Raw genomic sequence first — 20,143 nt, 5'->3', positions numbered from 1 at the left:
GTGAAGCGAAATTTGAATTAGCCGACACCCACAATAGCCAATTTGGGAAAACTGGGCACTGACTTATCATGATGCACTGACACAGAAGAGACCAGTGCTATGATTATTTGGGTAAACCATTCAGTAAAAAAGAATAATTTTCAAATTTCCTGACCAGGTGGTGGCGCTGTCCCAAAACACTGCCTGTAGCCTCATGTCACGCTTGGGATGACATGTACGAAGTTTGGTCTGAATACGCTAGTGTTAGAGATATAGCCTTTATCAAATTCGTTTGTGCAAGAACCATTGGACAACAAAAAGCTTTTGATAATTTTTGCCAGAATGGTCTGAAAATCGAACAAACCGTCTAGGAGTTTGAAAAAGTATGTTGAAAAGTATGGGAAAATTCAAAATGGCGGGAAAATTCTCAGGACACCCCTACGGTTCAAATGTTCAACATAAAATTAAGTGAAAATTTAATAGCCAGGGCTTCAGCAATCCACATGACAATTGCCATCACAAACTAACCCAATTGGATATAAAACCCTAGCAAATCGAAAGGAGTTGACAAACCAAACCATGAAACCCATTCCAAAAGACAATTTATTTTGTTACACAGAATCTTGATTCATAAGTTAAATAGACTGGGGCTAAAAAAAAAAGAACCAGACACCACATCATCCTAGCTGAAGGTGGCGTTGACGGAAGCGGACCACTCAGCATCATCATTGCTCAAGGTGGCGTTGACAGAACCAGATCCCTCAGCATCATCATTGCTCAAGGTGGCGTTGACAGAACCAGATCCCTCAGCATCATCATTGCTCAAGGTGACGTTGACAGAATCATCATTGCTCAAGGTGGCGTTGACAGAACCAGATCCCTCAGCATCATCATTGCTCAAGGTGACGTTGACAGAATCATCATTGCTCAAGGTGGAGTTGACAGAACCAGATCCCTCAGCATCATCATTGCTCAAGGTGACGTTGACAGAATCATCATTGCTCAAGGTGGAGTTGACAGAACCAGATCCCTCAGCATCATCATTGCTCAAGGTGACGTTGACAGAATCATCATTGCTCAAGGTGGCGTTGACAGAACCAGATCCCTCAGCATCATCATTGCTCAAGGTGACGTTGACAGAATCATCATTGCTCAAGGTGGAGTTGACAGAACCAGATCCCTCAGCATCATCATTGCTCAAGGTGGCGTTGACAGAACCAGATCCCTCAGCATCATCATTGCTCAAGGTGGCGTTGACAGAACCAGATCCCTCAGCATCATCATTGCTCAAGGTGACGTTGACAGAATCATCATTGCTCAAGGTGGAGTTGACAGAACCAGATCCCTCAGCATCATCATTGCTCAAGGTGGCGTTGACAGAACCAGATCCCTCAGCATCATCATTGCTCAAGGTGACGTTGACAGAATCATCATTGCTCAAGGTGGCGTTGACAGAACCAGATCCCTCAGCATCATCATTGCTCAAGGTGACGTTGACAGAATCATCATTGCTCAAGGTGGAGTTGACAGAACCAGATCCCTCAGCATCATCATTGCTCAAGGTGGCGTTGACAGAACCAGATCCCTCAGCATCATCATTGCTCAAGGTGACGTTGACAGAATCATCATTGCTCAAGGTGGAGTTGACAGAACCAGATCCCTCAGCATCATCATTGCTCAAGGTGACGTTGACAGAATCATCATTGCTCAAGGTGGAGTTGACAGAACCAGATCCCTCAGAATCATCATTGCTCAAGGTGACGTTGACAGAATCATCATTGCTCAAGGTGGCGTTGACAGAACCAGATCCCTCAGAATCATCATTGCTCAAGGTGACGTTGACAGAATCATCATTGCTCAAGGTGGCGTTGACAGAACCAGATCCCTCAGCATCATCATTGCTCAAGGTGACGTTGACAGAATCATCATTGCTCAAGGTGGAGTTGACAGAACCAGATCCCTCAGAATCATCATTGCTCAAGGTGACGTTGACAGAATCATCATTGCTCAAGGTGGCGTTGACAGAACCAGATCCCTCAGCATCATCATTGCTCAAGGTGACGTTGACAGAATCATCATTGCTCAAGGTGACGTTGACAGAACCAGATCCCTCAGAATCATCATTGCTCAAGGTGACGTTGACAGAATCATCATTGCTCAAGGTGGAGTTGACAGAACCAGATCCCTCAGCATCATCATTGCTCAAGGTGACGTTGACAGAATCATCATTGCTCAAGGTGGAGTTGACAGAACCAGATCCCTCAGCATCATCATTGCTCAAGGTGACGTTGACAGAATCATCATTGCTCAAGGTGGAGTTGACAGAACCAGATCCCTCAGCATCATCATTGCTCAAGGTGACGTTGACAGAATCATCATTGCTCAAGGTGGCGTTGACAGAACCAGATCCCTCAGCATCATCATTGCTCAAGGTGACGTTGACAGAATCATCATTGCTCAAGGTGGCGTTGACAGAACCAGATCCCTCAGCATCATCATCGCTCAAGGTGACGTTGACAGAATCATCATTGCTCAAGGTGGCGTTGACAGAACCAGATCCCTCAGCATCATCATTGCTCAAGGTGACGTTGACAGAATCATCATTGCTCAAGGTGGAGTTGACAGAATCATCATTGCTCAAGGTGGCGTTGACAGAACCAGATCCCTCAGAATCATCATTGCTCAAGGTGACGTTGACAGAACCAGATCCCTCAGAATCATCATTGCTCAAGGTGACGTTGACAGAACCAGATCCCTCAGCATCATCATTGCTCAAGGTGACGTTGACAGAATCATCATTGCTCAAGGTGGAGTTGACAGAATCATCATTGCTCAAGGTGGCGTTGACAGAATCATCATTGCTCAAGGTGACGTTGACAGAATCATCATTGCTCAAGGTGGCGTTGACAGAATCATCATTGCTCAAGGTGGCGTTGACAGAACCAGATCCCTCAGCATCATCATTGCTCAAGGTGACGTTGACAGAATCATCATTGCTCAAGGTGGAGTTGACAGAACCAGATCCCTCAGAATCATCATTGCTCAAGGTGACGTTGACAGAACCAGATCCCTCAGAATCATCATTGCTCAAGGTGACGTTGACAGAATCATCATTGCTCAAGGTGACGTTGACAGAATCATCATTGCTCAAGGTGGCGTTGACAGAATCATCATTGCTCAAGGTGACGTTGACAGAATCATCATTGCTCAAGGTGGCGTTGACAGAATCATCATTGCTCAAGGTGGAGTTGACAGAACCAGATCCCTCAGAATCATCATTGCTCAAGGTGACGTTGACAGAATCATCATTGCTCAAGGTGACGTTGACAGAATCATCATTGCTCAAGGTGGCGTTGACAGAACCAGATCCCTCAGAATCATCATTGCTCAAGGTGACGTTGACAGAATCATCATTGCTCAAGGTGACGTTGACAGAATCATCATTGCTCAAGGTGGCGTTGACAGAATCATCATTGCTCAAGGTGACGTTGACAGAATCATCATTGCTCAAGGTGGCGTTGACAGAATCATCATTGCTCAAGGTGGAGTTGACAGAACCAGATCCCTCAGCATCATCATTGCTCAAGGTGACGTTGACAGAATCATCATTGCTCAAGGTGACGTTGACAGAATCATCATTGCTCAAGGTGGCGTTGACAGAATCATCATTGCTCAAGGTGGCGTTGACAGAATCATCATTGCTCAAGGTGGAGTTGACAGAATCATCATTGCTCAAGGTGGAGTTGACAGAATCATCATTGCTCAAGGTGGCGTTGACAGAATCATCATTGCTCAAGGTGACGTTGACAGAATCATCATTGCTCAAGGTGACGTTGACAGAATCATCATTGCTCAAGGTGGAGTTGACAGAACCAGATCCCTCAGCATCATCATTGCTCAAGGTGACGTTGACAGAATCATCATTGCTCAAGGTGGCGTTGACAGAATCATCATTGCTCAAGGTGGAGTTGACAGAACCAGATCCCTCAGCATCATCATTGCTCAAGGTGACGTTGACAGAATCATCATTGCTCAAGGTGGAGTTGACAGAACCAGATCCCTCAGAATCATCATTGCTCAAGGTGACGTTAACAGAATCATCATTGCTCAAGGTGACGTTGACAGAATCATCATTGCTCAAGGTGACGTTGACAGAATCATCATTGCTCAAGGTGGAGTTGACAGAACCAGATCCCTCAGCATCATCATTGCTCAAGGTGACGTTGACAGAATCATCATTGCTCAAGGTGGCGTTGACAGAATCATCATTGCTCAAGGTGGAGTTGACAGAACCAGATCCCTCAGCATCATCATTGCTCAAGGTGACGTTGACAGAATCATCATTGCTCAAGGTGGAGTTGACAGAACCAGATCCCTCAGCATCATCATTGCTCAAGGTGACGTTAACAGAATCATCATTGCTCAAGGTGGCGTTGACAGAACCAGATCCCTCAGCATCATCATTGCTCAAGGTGACGTTGACAGAATCATCATTGCTCAAGGTGGAGTTGACAGAACCAGATCCCTCAGCATCATCATTGCTCAAGTTGACGTTGACAGAATCATCATTGCTCAAGGTGGAGTTGACAGAATCATCATTGCTCAAGGTGGCGTTGACAGAACCAGATCCCTCAGCATCATCATTGCTCAAGTTGACGTTGACAGAATCATCATTGCTCAAGGTGGAGTTGACAGAACCAGATCCCTCAGCATCATCATTGCTCAAGGTGGCGTTGACAGAACCAGATCCCTCAGAATCATCATTGCTCAAGGTGGAGTTGGCAGAATCATCATTGCTCAAGGTGGCATTGACAGAACCAGATCCCTCAGAATCATCATTGCTCAAAGTGGAGTTGGCAGAATCATCATTGCTCAAGGTGGAGTTGACAGAATCATCATTGCTCAAGGTGGAGTTGACAGAACCAGATCCCTCAGCATCATCATTGCTCAAGGTGGCGTTGACAGAACCAGATCCCTCAGAATCATCATTGCTCAAGGTGGCGTTGGCAGAATCATCATTGCTCAAAGTGGAGTTGACAGAATCATCATTGCTCAAGGTGGAGTTGACAGAACCAGATCCCTCAGCATCATCATTGCTCAAGGTGGCGTTGACAGAACCAGATCCCTCAGAATCATCATTGCTCAAGGTGGCGTTGGCAGAATCATCATTGCTCAAGGTGGCATTGACAGAACCAGATCCCTCAGCATCATCATTGCTCAAAGTGGAGTTGGCAGAATCATCATTGCTCAAGGTGACGTTGACAGAACCAGATCCCTCAGAATCATCATTGCTCAAGGTGGAGTTGACAGAACCAGATCCCTCAGAATCATCATTGCTCAAGGTGGAGTTGGCAGAATCATCATTGCTCAAGGTGGCATTGACAGAACCAGATCCCTCAGCATCATCATTGCTCAAAGTGGAGTTGGCAGAATCATCATTGCTCAAGGTGACGTTGACAGAACCAGATCCCTCAGCATCATCATTGCTCAAGGTAGAGTTGGCAGAATCATCATTGCTCAAGGTGGCGTTGGCAGAATCATCATTGCTCAAGGTGGCATTGACAGAACCAGATCCCTCAGCATCATCATTGCTCAAAGTGGAGTTGGCAGAATCATCATTGCTCAAGGTGACGTTGACAGAACCAGATCCCTCAGCATCATCATTGCTCAAGGTAGAGTTGGCAGAATCATCATTGCTCAAGGTGGCGTTGGCAGAATCATCATTGCTCAAGGTAGCATTGACAGAACCAGATCCCTCAGCATCATCATTGCTCAAAGTGGAGTTGGCAGAATCATCATTGCTCAAGGTAGAGTTGGCAGAATCATCATTGCTCAAGGTGGAGTTGGCAGAACAAGATCCGTCAGCTGTCAGTTGGACAGAGCTAGAATTTTCTGGAGAGAGGGAGAAAGACAGAAGTGTGTTTTTACAAATTGCAAAATCCACCATGTAACTGTGTTAGTATAAACTCATAATACTTTGGTACAAAAGTAGGGCTATGTTAGGTTATGAAACACAGGTCTACGAACCTTTTTCTCCAACTACTCTCCCAACATCACACAAGGAGAAATCTAAGGATCCACCTTCGACTGTGCAGAAAGCTGAGGAAAAACATTTGACACTTAAATAAAGAAAACAGACAAGAAACCTTATTAATAGCAATCAAAAATGAAACTTACCATGCCATACTAACTGGTGAAAAAGAACTACCAAAACAGTAATTTTAATCAAACCCATTCTATAACACAAACTGAGCTGCTAAGAAAGCTAACTCAACTGGAAGCACTACAGTTTCAAACCAACCATGCGGGCCTTTTAAAGCCAAACAGATTTGTACCACCTGGATGATTAACTCATTATTGGGGCAAATCTGCTAATTAATGAGATCGATAATAAATGAATCACTCAGCATAGCTGATGTCATATCCCACAGAATTTAGGGGGTGTTTACATGACACCGGTTTCAAATAAAAACGTAAAACTGTTTATGTTTTGGCCGATCGCTTACTCAACTAAGGCGTTTTGAGTTCGCCACTGTAAAGTAACGCTGTCAAAATATCGCGAAATCAAGAGTCTTTCTGGCAAAGGTGAAGAACACGTCTTTGTTGCCTATAAAGTGGATGAGTTTCAAACACTACTGCTTTTACATAAATAATGATTACATTAAAGTATTCCAGTCTATTATTAAATTCAGCCAAAATGTATGTGTTCTGATTATTACAACGACATGGTTAATTGATGAGAGTTTATTTTGAGAACGATCCCTTTGATCCCATCTGATTAACACAAATCTTATAGGTTGCAAAGGAGATTAAAAATATTATAAAATTGTAAAATGTATTGTGGCCATCTGGTGGTCAAACAGATGAACAGCATCTTGTACTGATTTTTCATGAACATTTTATTTGTTTTTATCTCATAGTTTGAAATATGTAGAAACAATAAATGACTACTAAACCACAGTGAATATATCAGTGTATATGGATAAAATTGTCTTGATTTTTCCCCCACTTCATATAAAGTTACAAAGCAGTCATGGTCTTTTTGTGTGAGTACAGGAAACATAAACACATTTTGTATTGTCAAGAAAACAAACAGACACAGAATCCAGTTATTTGCAAATATATTCATTTATGTGTGTGTGTGTAATGATTCACATCAGAAATACAACATAAACATTGAATTTCTCAGAAACACCACAAACTACGAAATACATGGAAACAAAAGAAGAAACAGGACTGAGATTTAAAATTGCCAGATAAATGTATAATAAGCATTTTAATAGCAAGCACAAAGAGAAGTTCAAAAGCTCATACAGTAAAATCAATCGGCAAATGTTAACAAATTAATTTTACTGGTTATATTTGGTTACAGCAGCCCAGCCTGTGTGGAGGCGGATCCAGTCGAAGTAATGTGCCACTTTTGTGTAGACTCCAGGATTATTGGGTTCGCCACATTTTTCCCCCCAGCTCACTATTCCCCACACGTACGACACGCCAGACGCGTCTTTACACACCAGCGGCCCTCCAGAGTCGCCCTGACACGAGTCCACCTTCCCCTCCAGGTCACCTGACACAGAGCACAGCCAATGAGAGAGCAGGAACGGGTGAACCAAGAGTCTCAGCTCATGCCACTGTTCCGTTAATTAAACTTCAACATTACTTACAGAAGCACAGGCCTACAGTACACACTCATGTGATATCTTTACGAAATGCTTCTTAGGCTATCTGCTGAATTACAGTTGGTTTTAAAACATTTTCATTCAGAAATTGCTAGTTTATGGGCTATGAAAATTATATCTGAGTTTCTCAATCATAAGTGCAGTTTGAGAGGCCGTTCATGTCTAATTTACTGATGAGGAAACTTGTATTTACGATGATTCTGATAGCATGTGAAGGCAGTATTATATTCTGCGTATGATCACAAATTTTAGTGTTTAGTCAAACACACACACACACACCTGCACACTCCATTCCAGGGAGGAAACGGTCCTTGTAATAATTCTTGCAGTCACCGATAATCGTCACATTTGCCCATTTCAGAATCGCTGCTGACTGTCCCTCTTTAAACAAACAGACACAATAAAACCTGTTACCCCACTGGATTAAAACTTAAAATAATCTAAAACCTTCTTCACACCAATAACAATAATATTGAATAATATAATTTTAAAAGGATAGTTCACCCAAAAATGTAAATTCATCCATAAAAGTCATCCTTGGTGTATATGACATTCTTTTTTCAGAAGAAAACTCTCAGAGTTATATAAAACAATTCCTCTTCCAAGCTTTATAATGGCTGTTTCTGTTTTGAAGTCCATCAAAGTTTATCCCTCATAAAAGTGCATCTAACCATCATAAAAATGCATCTATCCATCATAAAAGTGCATCTGTCCATCATAAAAGTGCATCTGTCCATCATAAAAGTGCATCTAACCATCATAAAAGTGCATCTGTCCATCATAAAAGTGCATCTGTCCATCATAAAAGTGCATCTATCCATCATAAAAGTGCATCTAACCATCATAAAAGTGCATCTGTCCATCATAAAAGTGCATCTGTCCATCATAAAAGTGCATCTATCCATCATAAAAGTGCATCTGTCCATCATAAAAGTGCATTTGTCCATCATAAAAGTGCATCTGTCCATCATAAAAGTGCATCTAACCATCATAAAAGTGCATCTGTCCATCATAAAAGTGCATCTATCCATCATAAAAGTGCATCTAACCATCATAAAAGTGCATCTATCATCATAAAAGTGCATCTGTCCATCATAAAAGTGCATCTATCCATCATAAAAGTGCATCTGTCCATCATAAAAGTGCATCTATCCATCATAAAAGTGCATCTAACCATCATAAAAGTGCATCTATCATCATAAAAGTGCATCTGTCCATCATAAAAGTGCATCTATCCATCATAAAAGTGCATCTGTCCATCATAAAAGTGCATCTGTCCATCATAAAAGTGCATCTATCCATCATAAAAGTGCATCTGTCCATCATAAAAGTGCATCTATCATCATAAAAGTGCATCTGTCCATCATAAAAGTGCATCTATCCATCATAAAAGTGCATCTGTCCATCATAAAAGTGCATCTATCATCATAAAAGTGCATCTATCCATCATAAAAGTGCATCTATCCATCATAAAAGTGCATCTGTCCATCATAAAAGTGCATCTATCCATCATAAAAGTGCATCTGTCCATCATAAAAGTGCATCTATCATCATAAAAGTGCATCTGTCCATCATAAAAGTGCATCTATCCATCATAAAAGTGCATCTATCCATCATAAAAGTGCATCTGTCCATCATAAAAATGCATCTATCCATCATAAAAGTGCATCTATCATCATAAAAGTGCATCTATCCATCATAAAAGTGCATCTGTCCATCATAAAAATGCATCTGTCCATCATAAAAGTGCCTCTATCATGATAAAAGTGCATCTGTCCATCATAAAAGTGCATCTTTCCATCATAAAAGTGCATCTGTCCATCATAAAAGTGCATCTATCCATCATAAAAGTGCCTCTATCATCATAAAAGTCCATCTGTCCATCATAAAAGTGCATCTATCATCATAAAAGTGCATTTATTATCATAAAAGTGCATCTGTCCATCATAAAAGTGCATCTATCCATCATAAAAGTGCATCTGTCCATCATAAAAGTGTATCTATCTATCATAAAAGTGCATCTGTCCATCATAAAATTGCATCTATCCATCATAAAAGTGCCTCTATCATGATAAAAGTGCATCTGTCCATCATAAAAGTGCATCTGTCCATCATAAAAGTGCCTCTATCATGATAAAAGTGCATCTGTCCATCATAAAAGTGCATCTATCCATCATAAAAGTGCATCTGTCCATCATAAAAGTGTATCTATCTATCATAAAAGTGCATCTATCCATCATAAAAGTGCATCTGTCCATCATAAAATTGCATCTATCCATCATAAAATTGCATCTGTCCATCATAAAAGTGCATCTGTCCATCATAAAAGTGCATCTATCCATCATAAAATTGCATCTATCCATCATAAAAGTGCATCTATCCATCATAAAAGTGCATCTATCCATCATAAAAGTGCATCTGTCCATCATAAAAGTGCATCTGTCCATCATAAAAGTGCATCTATCCATCATAAAAGTGCAGCTATCCATCATAAAAGTGCATCTGTCCATCATAAAATTGCATCTGTCCATCATAAAAGTGCATCTGTCCATCATAAAAGTGCATCTATCCATCATAAAAGTCCATCTGTCCATCATAAAATTGCATCTATCCATCATAAAATTGCATCTATCCATCATAAAAGTGCATCTGTCCATCATAAAATTGCATCTGTCCATCATAAAAGTGCATCCGTCCATCATAAAAGTGCATCTGTCCATCATAAAAGTGCATCTGTCCATCATAAAAGTGCATCTATCCATCATAAAAGTCCATCTGTCCATCATAAAAGTCCATCTGTCCATCATAAAATTGCATCTGTCCATCATTAAAGTGCATCTGTCCATCATAAAAGTGCATCTGTCCATCATTAAAGTGCATCTGTCCATCATTAAATGCACTGTATGATGGGTAGATGCACTTTTATGGACTTTGTCTGAACATTTTTTAATATAACTCTGAGTGTATTCGTCTGAAAGAAGAGTGTCATATACACCTAAGATGACTTACAGGGAGAAAATGATGGGCTAATTTTTCATTTTTGGGTGAGCAATTCCAAAATGGAAACAGAATGAATGGATTAAATGTAAATGCATGAAAGGATGGATCCCATGCTGGCGGTTCCACATGTCAGGTGTAGCGCACCTTTGTCGCGGCCCCAGCCGGAGATGGTGCAGGTGTCGTTGGGCTGGAACTGCTCAGTGGACCAGGGCACACACACGGATCGCACCGCCGGGTTATCCACCATACACTTGTCCGACAGATTCAGCGGCTCCAGCTGCACCAGAGCGATGTCGTTGGCGTAGGTTTGTGCGTCATATTCATGATGGATGATGATGTTCTTCACCGGGATGCTGTCTGTCGTCGACTGCTTACGATGCTTCTTCCACAGAGAGAACTTGATTCGGTAGGACTTTGGTTTGGGCCTAGACACACGACACGCAAATGCACAACTCTGTACAGGCTGATCAAAACGTGTGCCGATTGGTAATGACGGCGATTTTAAAACACTGCTTCATGAAGCTTCGAAACCTTTACGAATCTTTGGTTCCGAATCAATGGTTCGGAGAGTGTATCAAACCGCCAGAGTCACGTGACTTCAGTAAACGAGGCTTCATTACGCCAGAACTGTTTCCAAACACTTCTAAACTCTCTGATTCACTGAGGAGAACCAATGAACCAATTAGTGTAATTCAAACGAATAATGGTAGTTAATAGCCTCTTTTTGGCCTGTTTAGCTGAGCCATTCATAAAACAAACCTGACCATTGATAAGAGAACACATAATCTTACTTTTATTCGACTCGGGTTTTTGTTGCATTTACACTGTTCTGACCACTAGAGGTCACCGTGTTGGATTGCTTCGAAGCCTCGATCTACCGATTGGTTGTACCTGACGCAGTGGGCGGCGGTCAAAACCCAGCAGCCGCCGAGATACGCCCCTCCACAGTGGATCGAGCCTTCGTCCTGAATGGCCACCTGCCACTGTATCTGGGTCTGCGGGGGCAAAGGTCACACACAGAGGCCAAACCAAAACAATGAGGCATTTTTTATGCGAAGTGAAATCATCCACTGCGCGTGTCCACAGCTAAGTTATGTGTTACTGTATTGCATTTAATATTCCACAAATAACACACATTTACTTAATAGACAGCCTTATTTTTTATCCCCATTCTACTTTCTGTTGTTTCTTTGTCTGCACACACACACACACACACTGTGTAGGTTTCACTATATCGGTTGTTGGTATCGGAGCACATATCTGAGGTCGTGTGTTTCACGACTGACCGGTAACGCCTCTTCCCCTCCGACTAGGCGTTTTCTGCGTTGGCGTAGGGTCGCGGCGTCCTCCGCTTTGAACTCATACTCCATGTTGGGAACGCCACACTGCAGCTGGCTCTCGGTAAGCTTGCGGATCGCTCTGATCTCTGGAACAGCAGGACACAGATGTGTTGATTCAGCTGAACGAAGCTCCGCGCACATCTACATTTGTCCAGCTAACAGACAAATTCTAAGAATGTTTTGCTAACGTTCCCGTTAAGTTACAAAACATTATTTCTGAATGTTTCCTGAAAGTTCAAAATGTCCAGCAAGTTTTTCTTGGTGGTGTGAACGTAACGTTCATTGTATCATTCTTCAAACGTTATGGGAACGTTTCTTTTGAAGGTTCTCTGAAGAAACATTAAAAAACGTCAGGCGAACATCCAACTAAAACATGTCAGAGAAAACATCGTAACATTTATTATCGTAACTGGAAGAACGTGTAAATGTTCATAACGTTAAAAGAACCTTGGCCCAGATCCGGCCCACATCTGGCATGCATTGAATCCTCGTGTACCGGATGTGGGCCGGATGTGGGCCGACTCTATGTTTCTGTCTGATCTCCTGGAGGTTTTTGTTTGCTGAAGTGTCCGACTTTGGATGTTCAGAGTTTGTTCTCACCCGACATTGGATCCGAAAACAAAAGTGTCTGATTAATCTCCGTTGGTTTGTTTTTTTCTGAAACACAAAGAAGAGAAAATGCAGTTATTCTGCAACACGTCTAAAACTCGACAAGTGTGACTGACTGAACCTTCTTACAATTCCTAATGTATTTCTTTTCATTTTTAGATTGGCAAGTCAAGTCTCCTTCATTTATACAGATCTTTAAAAGTACACAGCAGCGTTACAGTGATAATAACAGGAGATTACAGTCACACAGAGTGTTTGGGCTTTACAGCAGATCTAGAATAAAGTTATCGTCCAGATAAAGTTAGTTTTGATTGATTCACTTCCGTTATAAAGAGAATTAGTGATTAACTTAGGGGCCGCTAACACGACTGGGTTGGGATTCTCATAGATGCTTGTTTTGGTCACGGAATAAAACATAAAGGTCCAAATTGTGAGCTAAAATTCGTAATTATGTTTTTTATTTCCTACAGAATTACGTTGAAACAAATGTTGTGGTGTTCAATGAAAGCGTTTTGAAACATCTCCATCACAGACGCATTCAGATGGGTTTTGATTCCTCACAGGAAGAACAGTAAGCCATTTGTACCATATTTGATTGTATATCAAATTGCGTGCAGGAAACACAGATGTGGTTTGAATGTTTTGCAATGCAGTCTGAGTAGGACTGTTGAAGGAGACACTTGTTCTGGAACTGTAATATGGAAGTAATAAGATCTCACTGACCATCCAGTTCATCTTCTCCTCCCAGACAGTCCCTGACTCCGTCTCCAACAGCATCACGAGGGATGCAGACGTCCGACTTACAGTGGAACGCTTCTCTGCATTCTTCACAACACAATCGGGAATATTAGGAAAGTCTTGTGTTTTTACATTTTTATAATTAATAACACAATCACAAATGTAATGAATTTAACTAAAAAATTAATAGTGCTTTATTCAGAAACAGCCAACAGAGGGGATTGTGGGAAACAGGAAGAGGAATGATGATGTCAGGAAGTAGAGACTCACTCTGGCAGCACATCTCGTCACTGTAGTCTCCACAGTCATCGATGCCGTTACAGGTCTTTCCTAGGTTTATACACTTCTCGTTCGTACAGAGGAACTTCTTGCACTCGACTGCACAGGGATTGAACATCAGTGTGTGTGTGTGTGTGTGTGTGTGAAGGGACAGCAGATTATAACCCAATACTGGGGTGGTCAATCATCAGGGTTGCACAGAAAATAATGCTCACCTTTCCAACACACTTTTATGTCAGATAATAGATAACTATAGAAGCTTGTTTCCTCCACACAATGAAAAAAGCTCATTGCGATTTTTTAAAATTTATCTTGCAATTCGTATATAGGAGGATATATATTCATATACAGGCAGTCGAGCTTATGCGGGCTGAAATGGCTTTGGTCCTGCAGGTGCAGATGTGAGCCAATCAGGCTTCAGGATTCAGAGAAACACAGTCTCCTCCATACAGGCAGCAGAAACTGACGACTGAACTGACATCTCTTACCGTTCTCAGAACTAAAAACATTCTTCAAAAAATGATGGGACATCAAAGTGGAAACAGCAGAATACATTATTTCATGGGTTTTCTTGAAAGTGAAATAAATAAAATGTATTATAATTTGCGTGAAGGAAACAAGGAACACTTTGTTAGGAATATTTGTGTGAAATCCAAATGCACTTACTCATTACAGAGCTATCTCCCCCAAAAATGACAATTATTCCATAATTCACTCATAAAACTCAAGCCATCCTTGGTGTATATGACTTTCTTCTCTCGGCTGAACACAACCAGAGTTATATTATAACCCGTCCTGGCTCTTCACAGCTTTATAATGGCACTGAATGGAGCCTGAGTTTGAAGCCCAGAAGCTCATCCATCATAACAGTAATGCAGGGGTTAATGAAGGCCTTCCGAAGCCAAGACCAATATCCATATTTACAACTTTATAAACTATAATCACTGGCTTCCAGTAACGGATGTGCGCTAGTCTAGTTCCAGCGGAAGAGTGACCCCTGACCCCACACATGAAGAGTGACCTCTGACCGGCGCATGAAGAGTGACCTCTGACCCGACACATGACGAGTGACCTCTGACCTGACCCATGAAGAGTGACCTCTAACCCAGCGCATGACAAGTGACCTCTGACCTAACCCTTGAAGAGTGACCTCTGACCCAACACATGACGAGTGACCTCTGACCTCACGCATGACGGGTGACGTCTGAGCCGACACATGACAAGTGACCTCTGACCCGACACATGACGAGTGACCTCTAACCTGATGCATGAAGACTGACCTCTGACCCGACACATGACGAGTGACCTCTAACCCGACACATGAAGAGTGACCTCTGATCCGACGCATGACGAGTGACCTCTAACCCGACGCATGAAGAGTGACCTCTGACCCGACACATGACGAGTGACCTCTAACCCGACACATGAAGAGTGACCTCTGACCCTACACATGACGAGTGACCTCTAACCCGACGCATGACGAGTGACCTCTGACTCGACGCATGACGAGTGACCTCTGACCTGACGCATGACGAGTGACCTCTGACCCGACACATGACAAGTGACCTCTAACCCGACACATGAAGAGTGACCTCTGACCCGACACATGACGAGTGACCTCTAACCCGACGCATGAAGAGTGACCTCTGACCCGACACATGACGAGTGACCTCTAACCCAAGCATGACGAGTGACCTCTGACCCGACGCATGACGAGTGACCTCTGACCTCACGCATGACGAGTGACCTCTGACCCGACACATGACAAGTGACCTATGATCCGACACAGGAAGAGTGACCTCTGACCCTACACATGACGAGTGACCTCTAACCTGACGCATGACGAGTGACCTCTGACCTGACCCATGAAGAGTGACCTCTGACCCGACACATGACGAGTGACCTCTGATCTGACACAGGAAGAGTGACCTCTGATCCGGCGCATGAAGAGTGACCTCTGACCCGACACATGACGAGTGACCTCTGACCCGACACAGGAAGAGCGACCTCTGATCCGGCGCATGAAGAGTGACCTCTGACCCGACACAGGAAGAGCGACCTCTGACCATTCACTGCCATTATAAAGCTGTGATGAGCCCGGATGTGGGATCGGGATACTTCGAGGGTGAGTAAATTATGGGATAATTTAAATTTTTGGGTGAACTATCCTTTCAAATTAAGATGTTTGCTTTTTCTTAAAAAGCACCTTTGGGTTCGTGACACTTTACGGCGGCCACATCAGAGCTTTCTGTGATTTCCATGGGATGATAGATGGTGCACTCAGCCAATGAGAGCTCAGATCCCGTGCAGCGAACACTCATACACTCCTTTCCCCAATCAGACGCGTTGTCAAGATGCGAATACTTGGTTGTAGGCGCCGCATCCGCTCCTCTGAAGAGAAGCAGAGACATGAAACATGTTAAATAAACACACATCCCAAACCTGTGCAGTGGAAAGGATTCTGGTGTAGTGATGAGTGTGTGTTACCTGCTCTCTTTCCCGGGGTTTCGGCAAACGACATTAGCTGACGCCATATTCCAGTCGATGCCACATACAGGCATCGTTCCCTTCTCCGTTTTTATCATGACCACATTGTGCTTTTTAGATTTCCTCAGTTCTACCTCCACCGTGTGCTCCTCTGGACACAAACAGGTGAGAATCACACACCAAATCATCAAATCCCATCAGTTTGACCCGCAACACACTCTTTGAGTCGTCAAAAATACTGTGCTGTGTTTTTCTTGAAATCGGATGATTATATGTCATTTAGGGTCATAAACATGCAAAGTTTTTAACTCTCAGTGACGTGACTGTCGAATGTGCGTACGCTGTTGATATTGGTTTATTGATCTCCTGCACTGACACCATTATATGAGAACTGAACCCAGCTGGACGATGACATCACGGCTATATAAATATATACAAATGAACCGAATAACTTTTTTTACATCAAAAATGAATCATCACTGAACTTACTAAAGCTGGACTATGACGCTATTGTCTTTTGGATCAGAACTAACGGTATTATTTCCTGTTCTCTCAGTAAAGTTGCTTTACTGTAAAAAGCGCTGCATTCATAAAGCTGACGATACGGGATGTTAGTAAAGTTCATATTTGAAGGCAGTAGCACAGACCCAAAATAAAAACCCCCCAAATCATGTATTTTGTCATGTCAGTTTCTAAACTGCCATGATGCATTTAGCTTCATAAAGCATTTAGATAAAGATAGCGTTTAGCTTTATCTTTAAAACATATTTAAAAAAGTATGAGGATTCAAAGAACATTCAGAAATAACGTTTTCATGACATTATGACACCATTTTCAACTAAAAACGTCAAACTTTTTATGCGTTTTGCCCGTTCTTTTACACGACAACGGCATTTTGGGCGACTGAAAACACAAACTTTTGAAAACGGACCTTTGAAAAAGGCGATGACATCATGCATGATTATTACATGTTTGTCAATCTAAGATAAAGAAGGAGTGTGTCCTCACCTGTGCAGGCTGAGCTGAAGTGAGAGAACACGGGCTTGCTGGATCTGCAGGAGATGGCTTTGGTCTGACACATGGAGTAATAGTGGGATCCGTCCAGAGTACACGCCTGCTTATCCTGACGGGGACACTTGTACGGCATCTTACAGACACACTGTCCCGAGATACAGCGCCTCCATGGAGGACAGAACACTTTTGAGCAGGACCACCGGGTGTGCGGACACTTAACCGGTCCCTCAGCAGATTTTTTGGGGGTTGATGCTTTCTTCGACTCAGCTTGGGTTGAATCTGTTTTCTCCTCCACGTTTGGATGCGGTTTGACTATTAAGTGTGACTCTATTTTCTCCCCCTCACCTGCACTGGTGCCTGTGGTTTCTGGGTTTGCCACTGGATCTGGACTCTGACTTGGCTCTGGTGGCGCTGGACTGCTAGTTTGTGGGGTTCCCTCGGGTGCTAGATCTTCCTCCAGAGTCTAATAAGATAAAAACAAACTTAACTTAATGTCAAATGCACATCAATCCATTAACTATGGATAAGCTTGTTTCTGCTACGGAATATAAAAGGGAATTGCTACTTTTTACCTCGCAATTTTATTTTATAAACTCACTATTCACTACTCAACTATTACCAAACATTGCAGCTTTAATGTCAGAATTGTGAGATAAAGAGTGGCAATTACAAGCTTCATAATTAACATGTTAATGTGGTTGAATAAATAAGAACAGTAATGAGGCATTAATCTAAATGATGTTAGAACTATTAATACTGTAGGAAAATGAACATGACGTGAGTAAGTAAAGTAGATTCATTTGTCTGCTAGTAGTTTGATAATAAACTGGCGAATCACATTTGAAAGAAACAGCAGGAGTAACAGGACCGGCCCAATCACAGAGCTCTGATGCCTGAGGATGTCTTCTCACAAAAGCACCATCACATACTGTAACGTTAGTCAATAATGTTATCCCTTAAAATTCATCTTTGATCACCAAATGACACATTTAAGTGTTTATGTTCACATTTAAGTTCAGTGTTTATGTTTAATTACTAATACTGTAAATGCACAGGTATTCTATACTTATTTAGTCAATTTAACAGAAATTGCAATTATTACACTCTAAAAAATGCTGGGTTGTTTTAACCCAATTTTGGGTCAAATATGGACAAACCCAAAATGTTGGGTTAAAAATGTAATGTAAAAATTTAACCCAACGGCTCGGTTAGTCCATATTTGACCCAAAGTTGGGTTAAAACAACCCAGCATTTTTTAGAGTGTAAGTACTTAATTAGAGAAGTTGTGAAATTGGATCAGTAAAAATAAAAATGAAGTTTTACATCATTGATTTTAAACAGAAAACTATATTTTAAGGGAAAATTACAACATTATTACAAAATAACTTTATAAACCCTAAATTTACAGTTTAAACTGAAAGTCAATTTATGTAGGCTAATAATGTAATGCGTTTAATGTAATTTGACATAATTTATGCATTTTCCACATTTGATAAGCCATTATCAACAATCCTGTAATTTAATTAATTTTGACTGTAAAGAAGCTATATTCTGGGGGTTTTTTTTGTTTGTTTTTTTTTACCGTTTTTGTATTTTTCTGTAATTTTGTGAAATGTATTTGCTGTAATTTAACGGAATCCGTCTGGAAACTGTCTGACATTTACCGTTGGTTTACGGGATTTTTATTTATTTATTTTTATTTTTACAGTGCATGGTTTGTCTTATTAAAAACACCATAGACACATAAACAACATTAAAAGTTGGATTTTCAATACAAGGGGACTTTAAAAATAACATGAAACTACTTTTATCCTAAATCCTTTGTTATTAATATAATATTTATATTACATGAAAACATTTGTATCGTTAGGCTAGTGTCTGCGTCAGCAAAACACCAAATACATTTTGGGAAAAATAATGACTAGGTTTTCAAGACATACCGACGCAGGCTTGACGATCACGGTTGAGTTTAATATGATGATATGAGAAACAGAAACTCACGGCGGTGTGGAAGAGGAGACACACGAGGAGTGCAGCGAGGACCGTCATGACTCCTGCAGCTCCGGCTCTGCTCTGCTCTTTGACCAACTCGATGATGATGTGCAAATCTCTGTGATATAGGGGTCAATGCCGTGACGGGTTTTTTTTTTTTTTTTTTTTTTTGTGTGTGTGTGTGTGTGTGTGTGTACTAAAGTACATTATTACCTTTTAAAATAAATTAGATATAGTAGTAGGCTATTATATATAATATATTATATATATATAATATATATGTATAATGTATATAATATATTAATCATCTGTTTCTATGTGAATATATAGTAAATTGTAATTTATTCCTTTAATCAAAGCTGATTTTCAGCATCATTACTCCAGTCTTCAGTGTCACATGATCCTTCAGAAATCACTCTAATATGATGATCAAGAAACATTTTCTGGTTTTGGTAACATTTTGCTGTTTACAGTAGCCCATCTCACTGTGAATGTCTAGAGGAACATTCATCGATTACACAATGATGTTTTTGCACAGAAATGCAACAGTATTTCTCCACCGGAAGTAACAGGCATACGCGCTGAACTTATCGGAAACCCGAGGTTCAGAAGGACAGTAGCCTAAATAAACATTCATTGAGTTTGTTTAATTATTAACTTGCATTTCAATCAGAGTCTCAAATAAAACGAATCCATCTGGACTGAGATTTCAAAGTGCTGACAGAAAATAAACATATTAAGAATATTAAAACAGCTAAATTGTGTATTGAGTCAGAAATAAGTAGCCTAATTCATATGTTTGTTAATGATACAAATGATATGGTTGAATTTCTGATGTTTAGTCGCTATAATAACTCAATCCAGCGAATTGAATTTCTTGAACAGAGCTTGAGAGCACATCAGATCTATAGGCTACACTCTTAATGAATCTTACAAATGCTAAATTAATTCATAAAAGTTTCCAACCACTACAACTGGAAAGCTTGATGTAAAACTAAGGACTATGTTGATTACTTGACAGATTTA

General features: G+C 41.2%; 2 protein-coding genes across 2 annotated transcripts; both read right to left on the bottom strand.

Annotated features, from left to right (window-relative positions):
• Positions 1-564: 564 nt before the first annotated feature.
• Positions 565-6,940, bottom strand: LOC148970691 (uncharacterized). Its single transcript, XM_089124224.1, has 4 exons — positions 6,157-6,940; positions 6,007-6,078; positions 2,192-5,871; positions 565-1,639 (listed from the first exon to the last, which is right to left on the bottom strand). The coding sequence occupies exons 1-4, from the start codon at positions 6,212-6,214 to the stop codon at positions 662-664; spliced, it is 4,788 nt and encodes a 1,595-aa protein (XP_088980350.1). The 5' UTR covers positions 6,215-6,940; the 3' UTR covers positions 565-661.
• Positions 6,941-7,083: 143 nt separating this feature from the next.
• cfi (complement factor I) lies at positions 7,084-19,243 on the bottom strand. Its single transcript, XM_039652285.2, has 12 exons — positions 19,127-19,243; positions 17,120-17,588; positions 16,112-16,262; positions 15,831-16,015; positions 13,616-13,723; positions 13,331-13,432; positions 12,599-12,655; positions 11,945-12,084; positions 11,550-11,653; positions 10,803-11,083; positions 7,938-8,039; positions 7,084-7,546 (listed from the first exon to the last, which is right to left on the bottom strand). The coding sequence occupies exons 1-12, from the start codon at positions 19,172-19,174 to the stop codon at positions 7,329-7,331; spliced, it is 1,965 nt and encodes a 654-aa protein (XP_039508219.2). The 5' UTR covers positions 19,175-19,243; the 3' UTR covers positions 7,084-7,328.
• Between the last annotated feature and the right edge of the window lie 900 nt (positions 19,244-20,143).

This window comes from Pimephales promelas, chromosome 20, assembly GCF_988280905.1.
Source record: "Pimephales promelas chromosome 20, fPimPro1.hap1.1, whole genome shotgun sequence".
NCBI classification, from domain to species: Eukaryota; Metazoa; Chordata; class Actinopteri; order Cypriniformes; family Leuciscidae; genus Pimephales; species Pimephales promelas.
The sequence above is the reverse complement of the archived record's forward strand: the minus strand, read 5'-3'. Positions and strand labels throughout refer to the sequence as shown.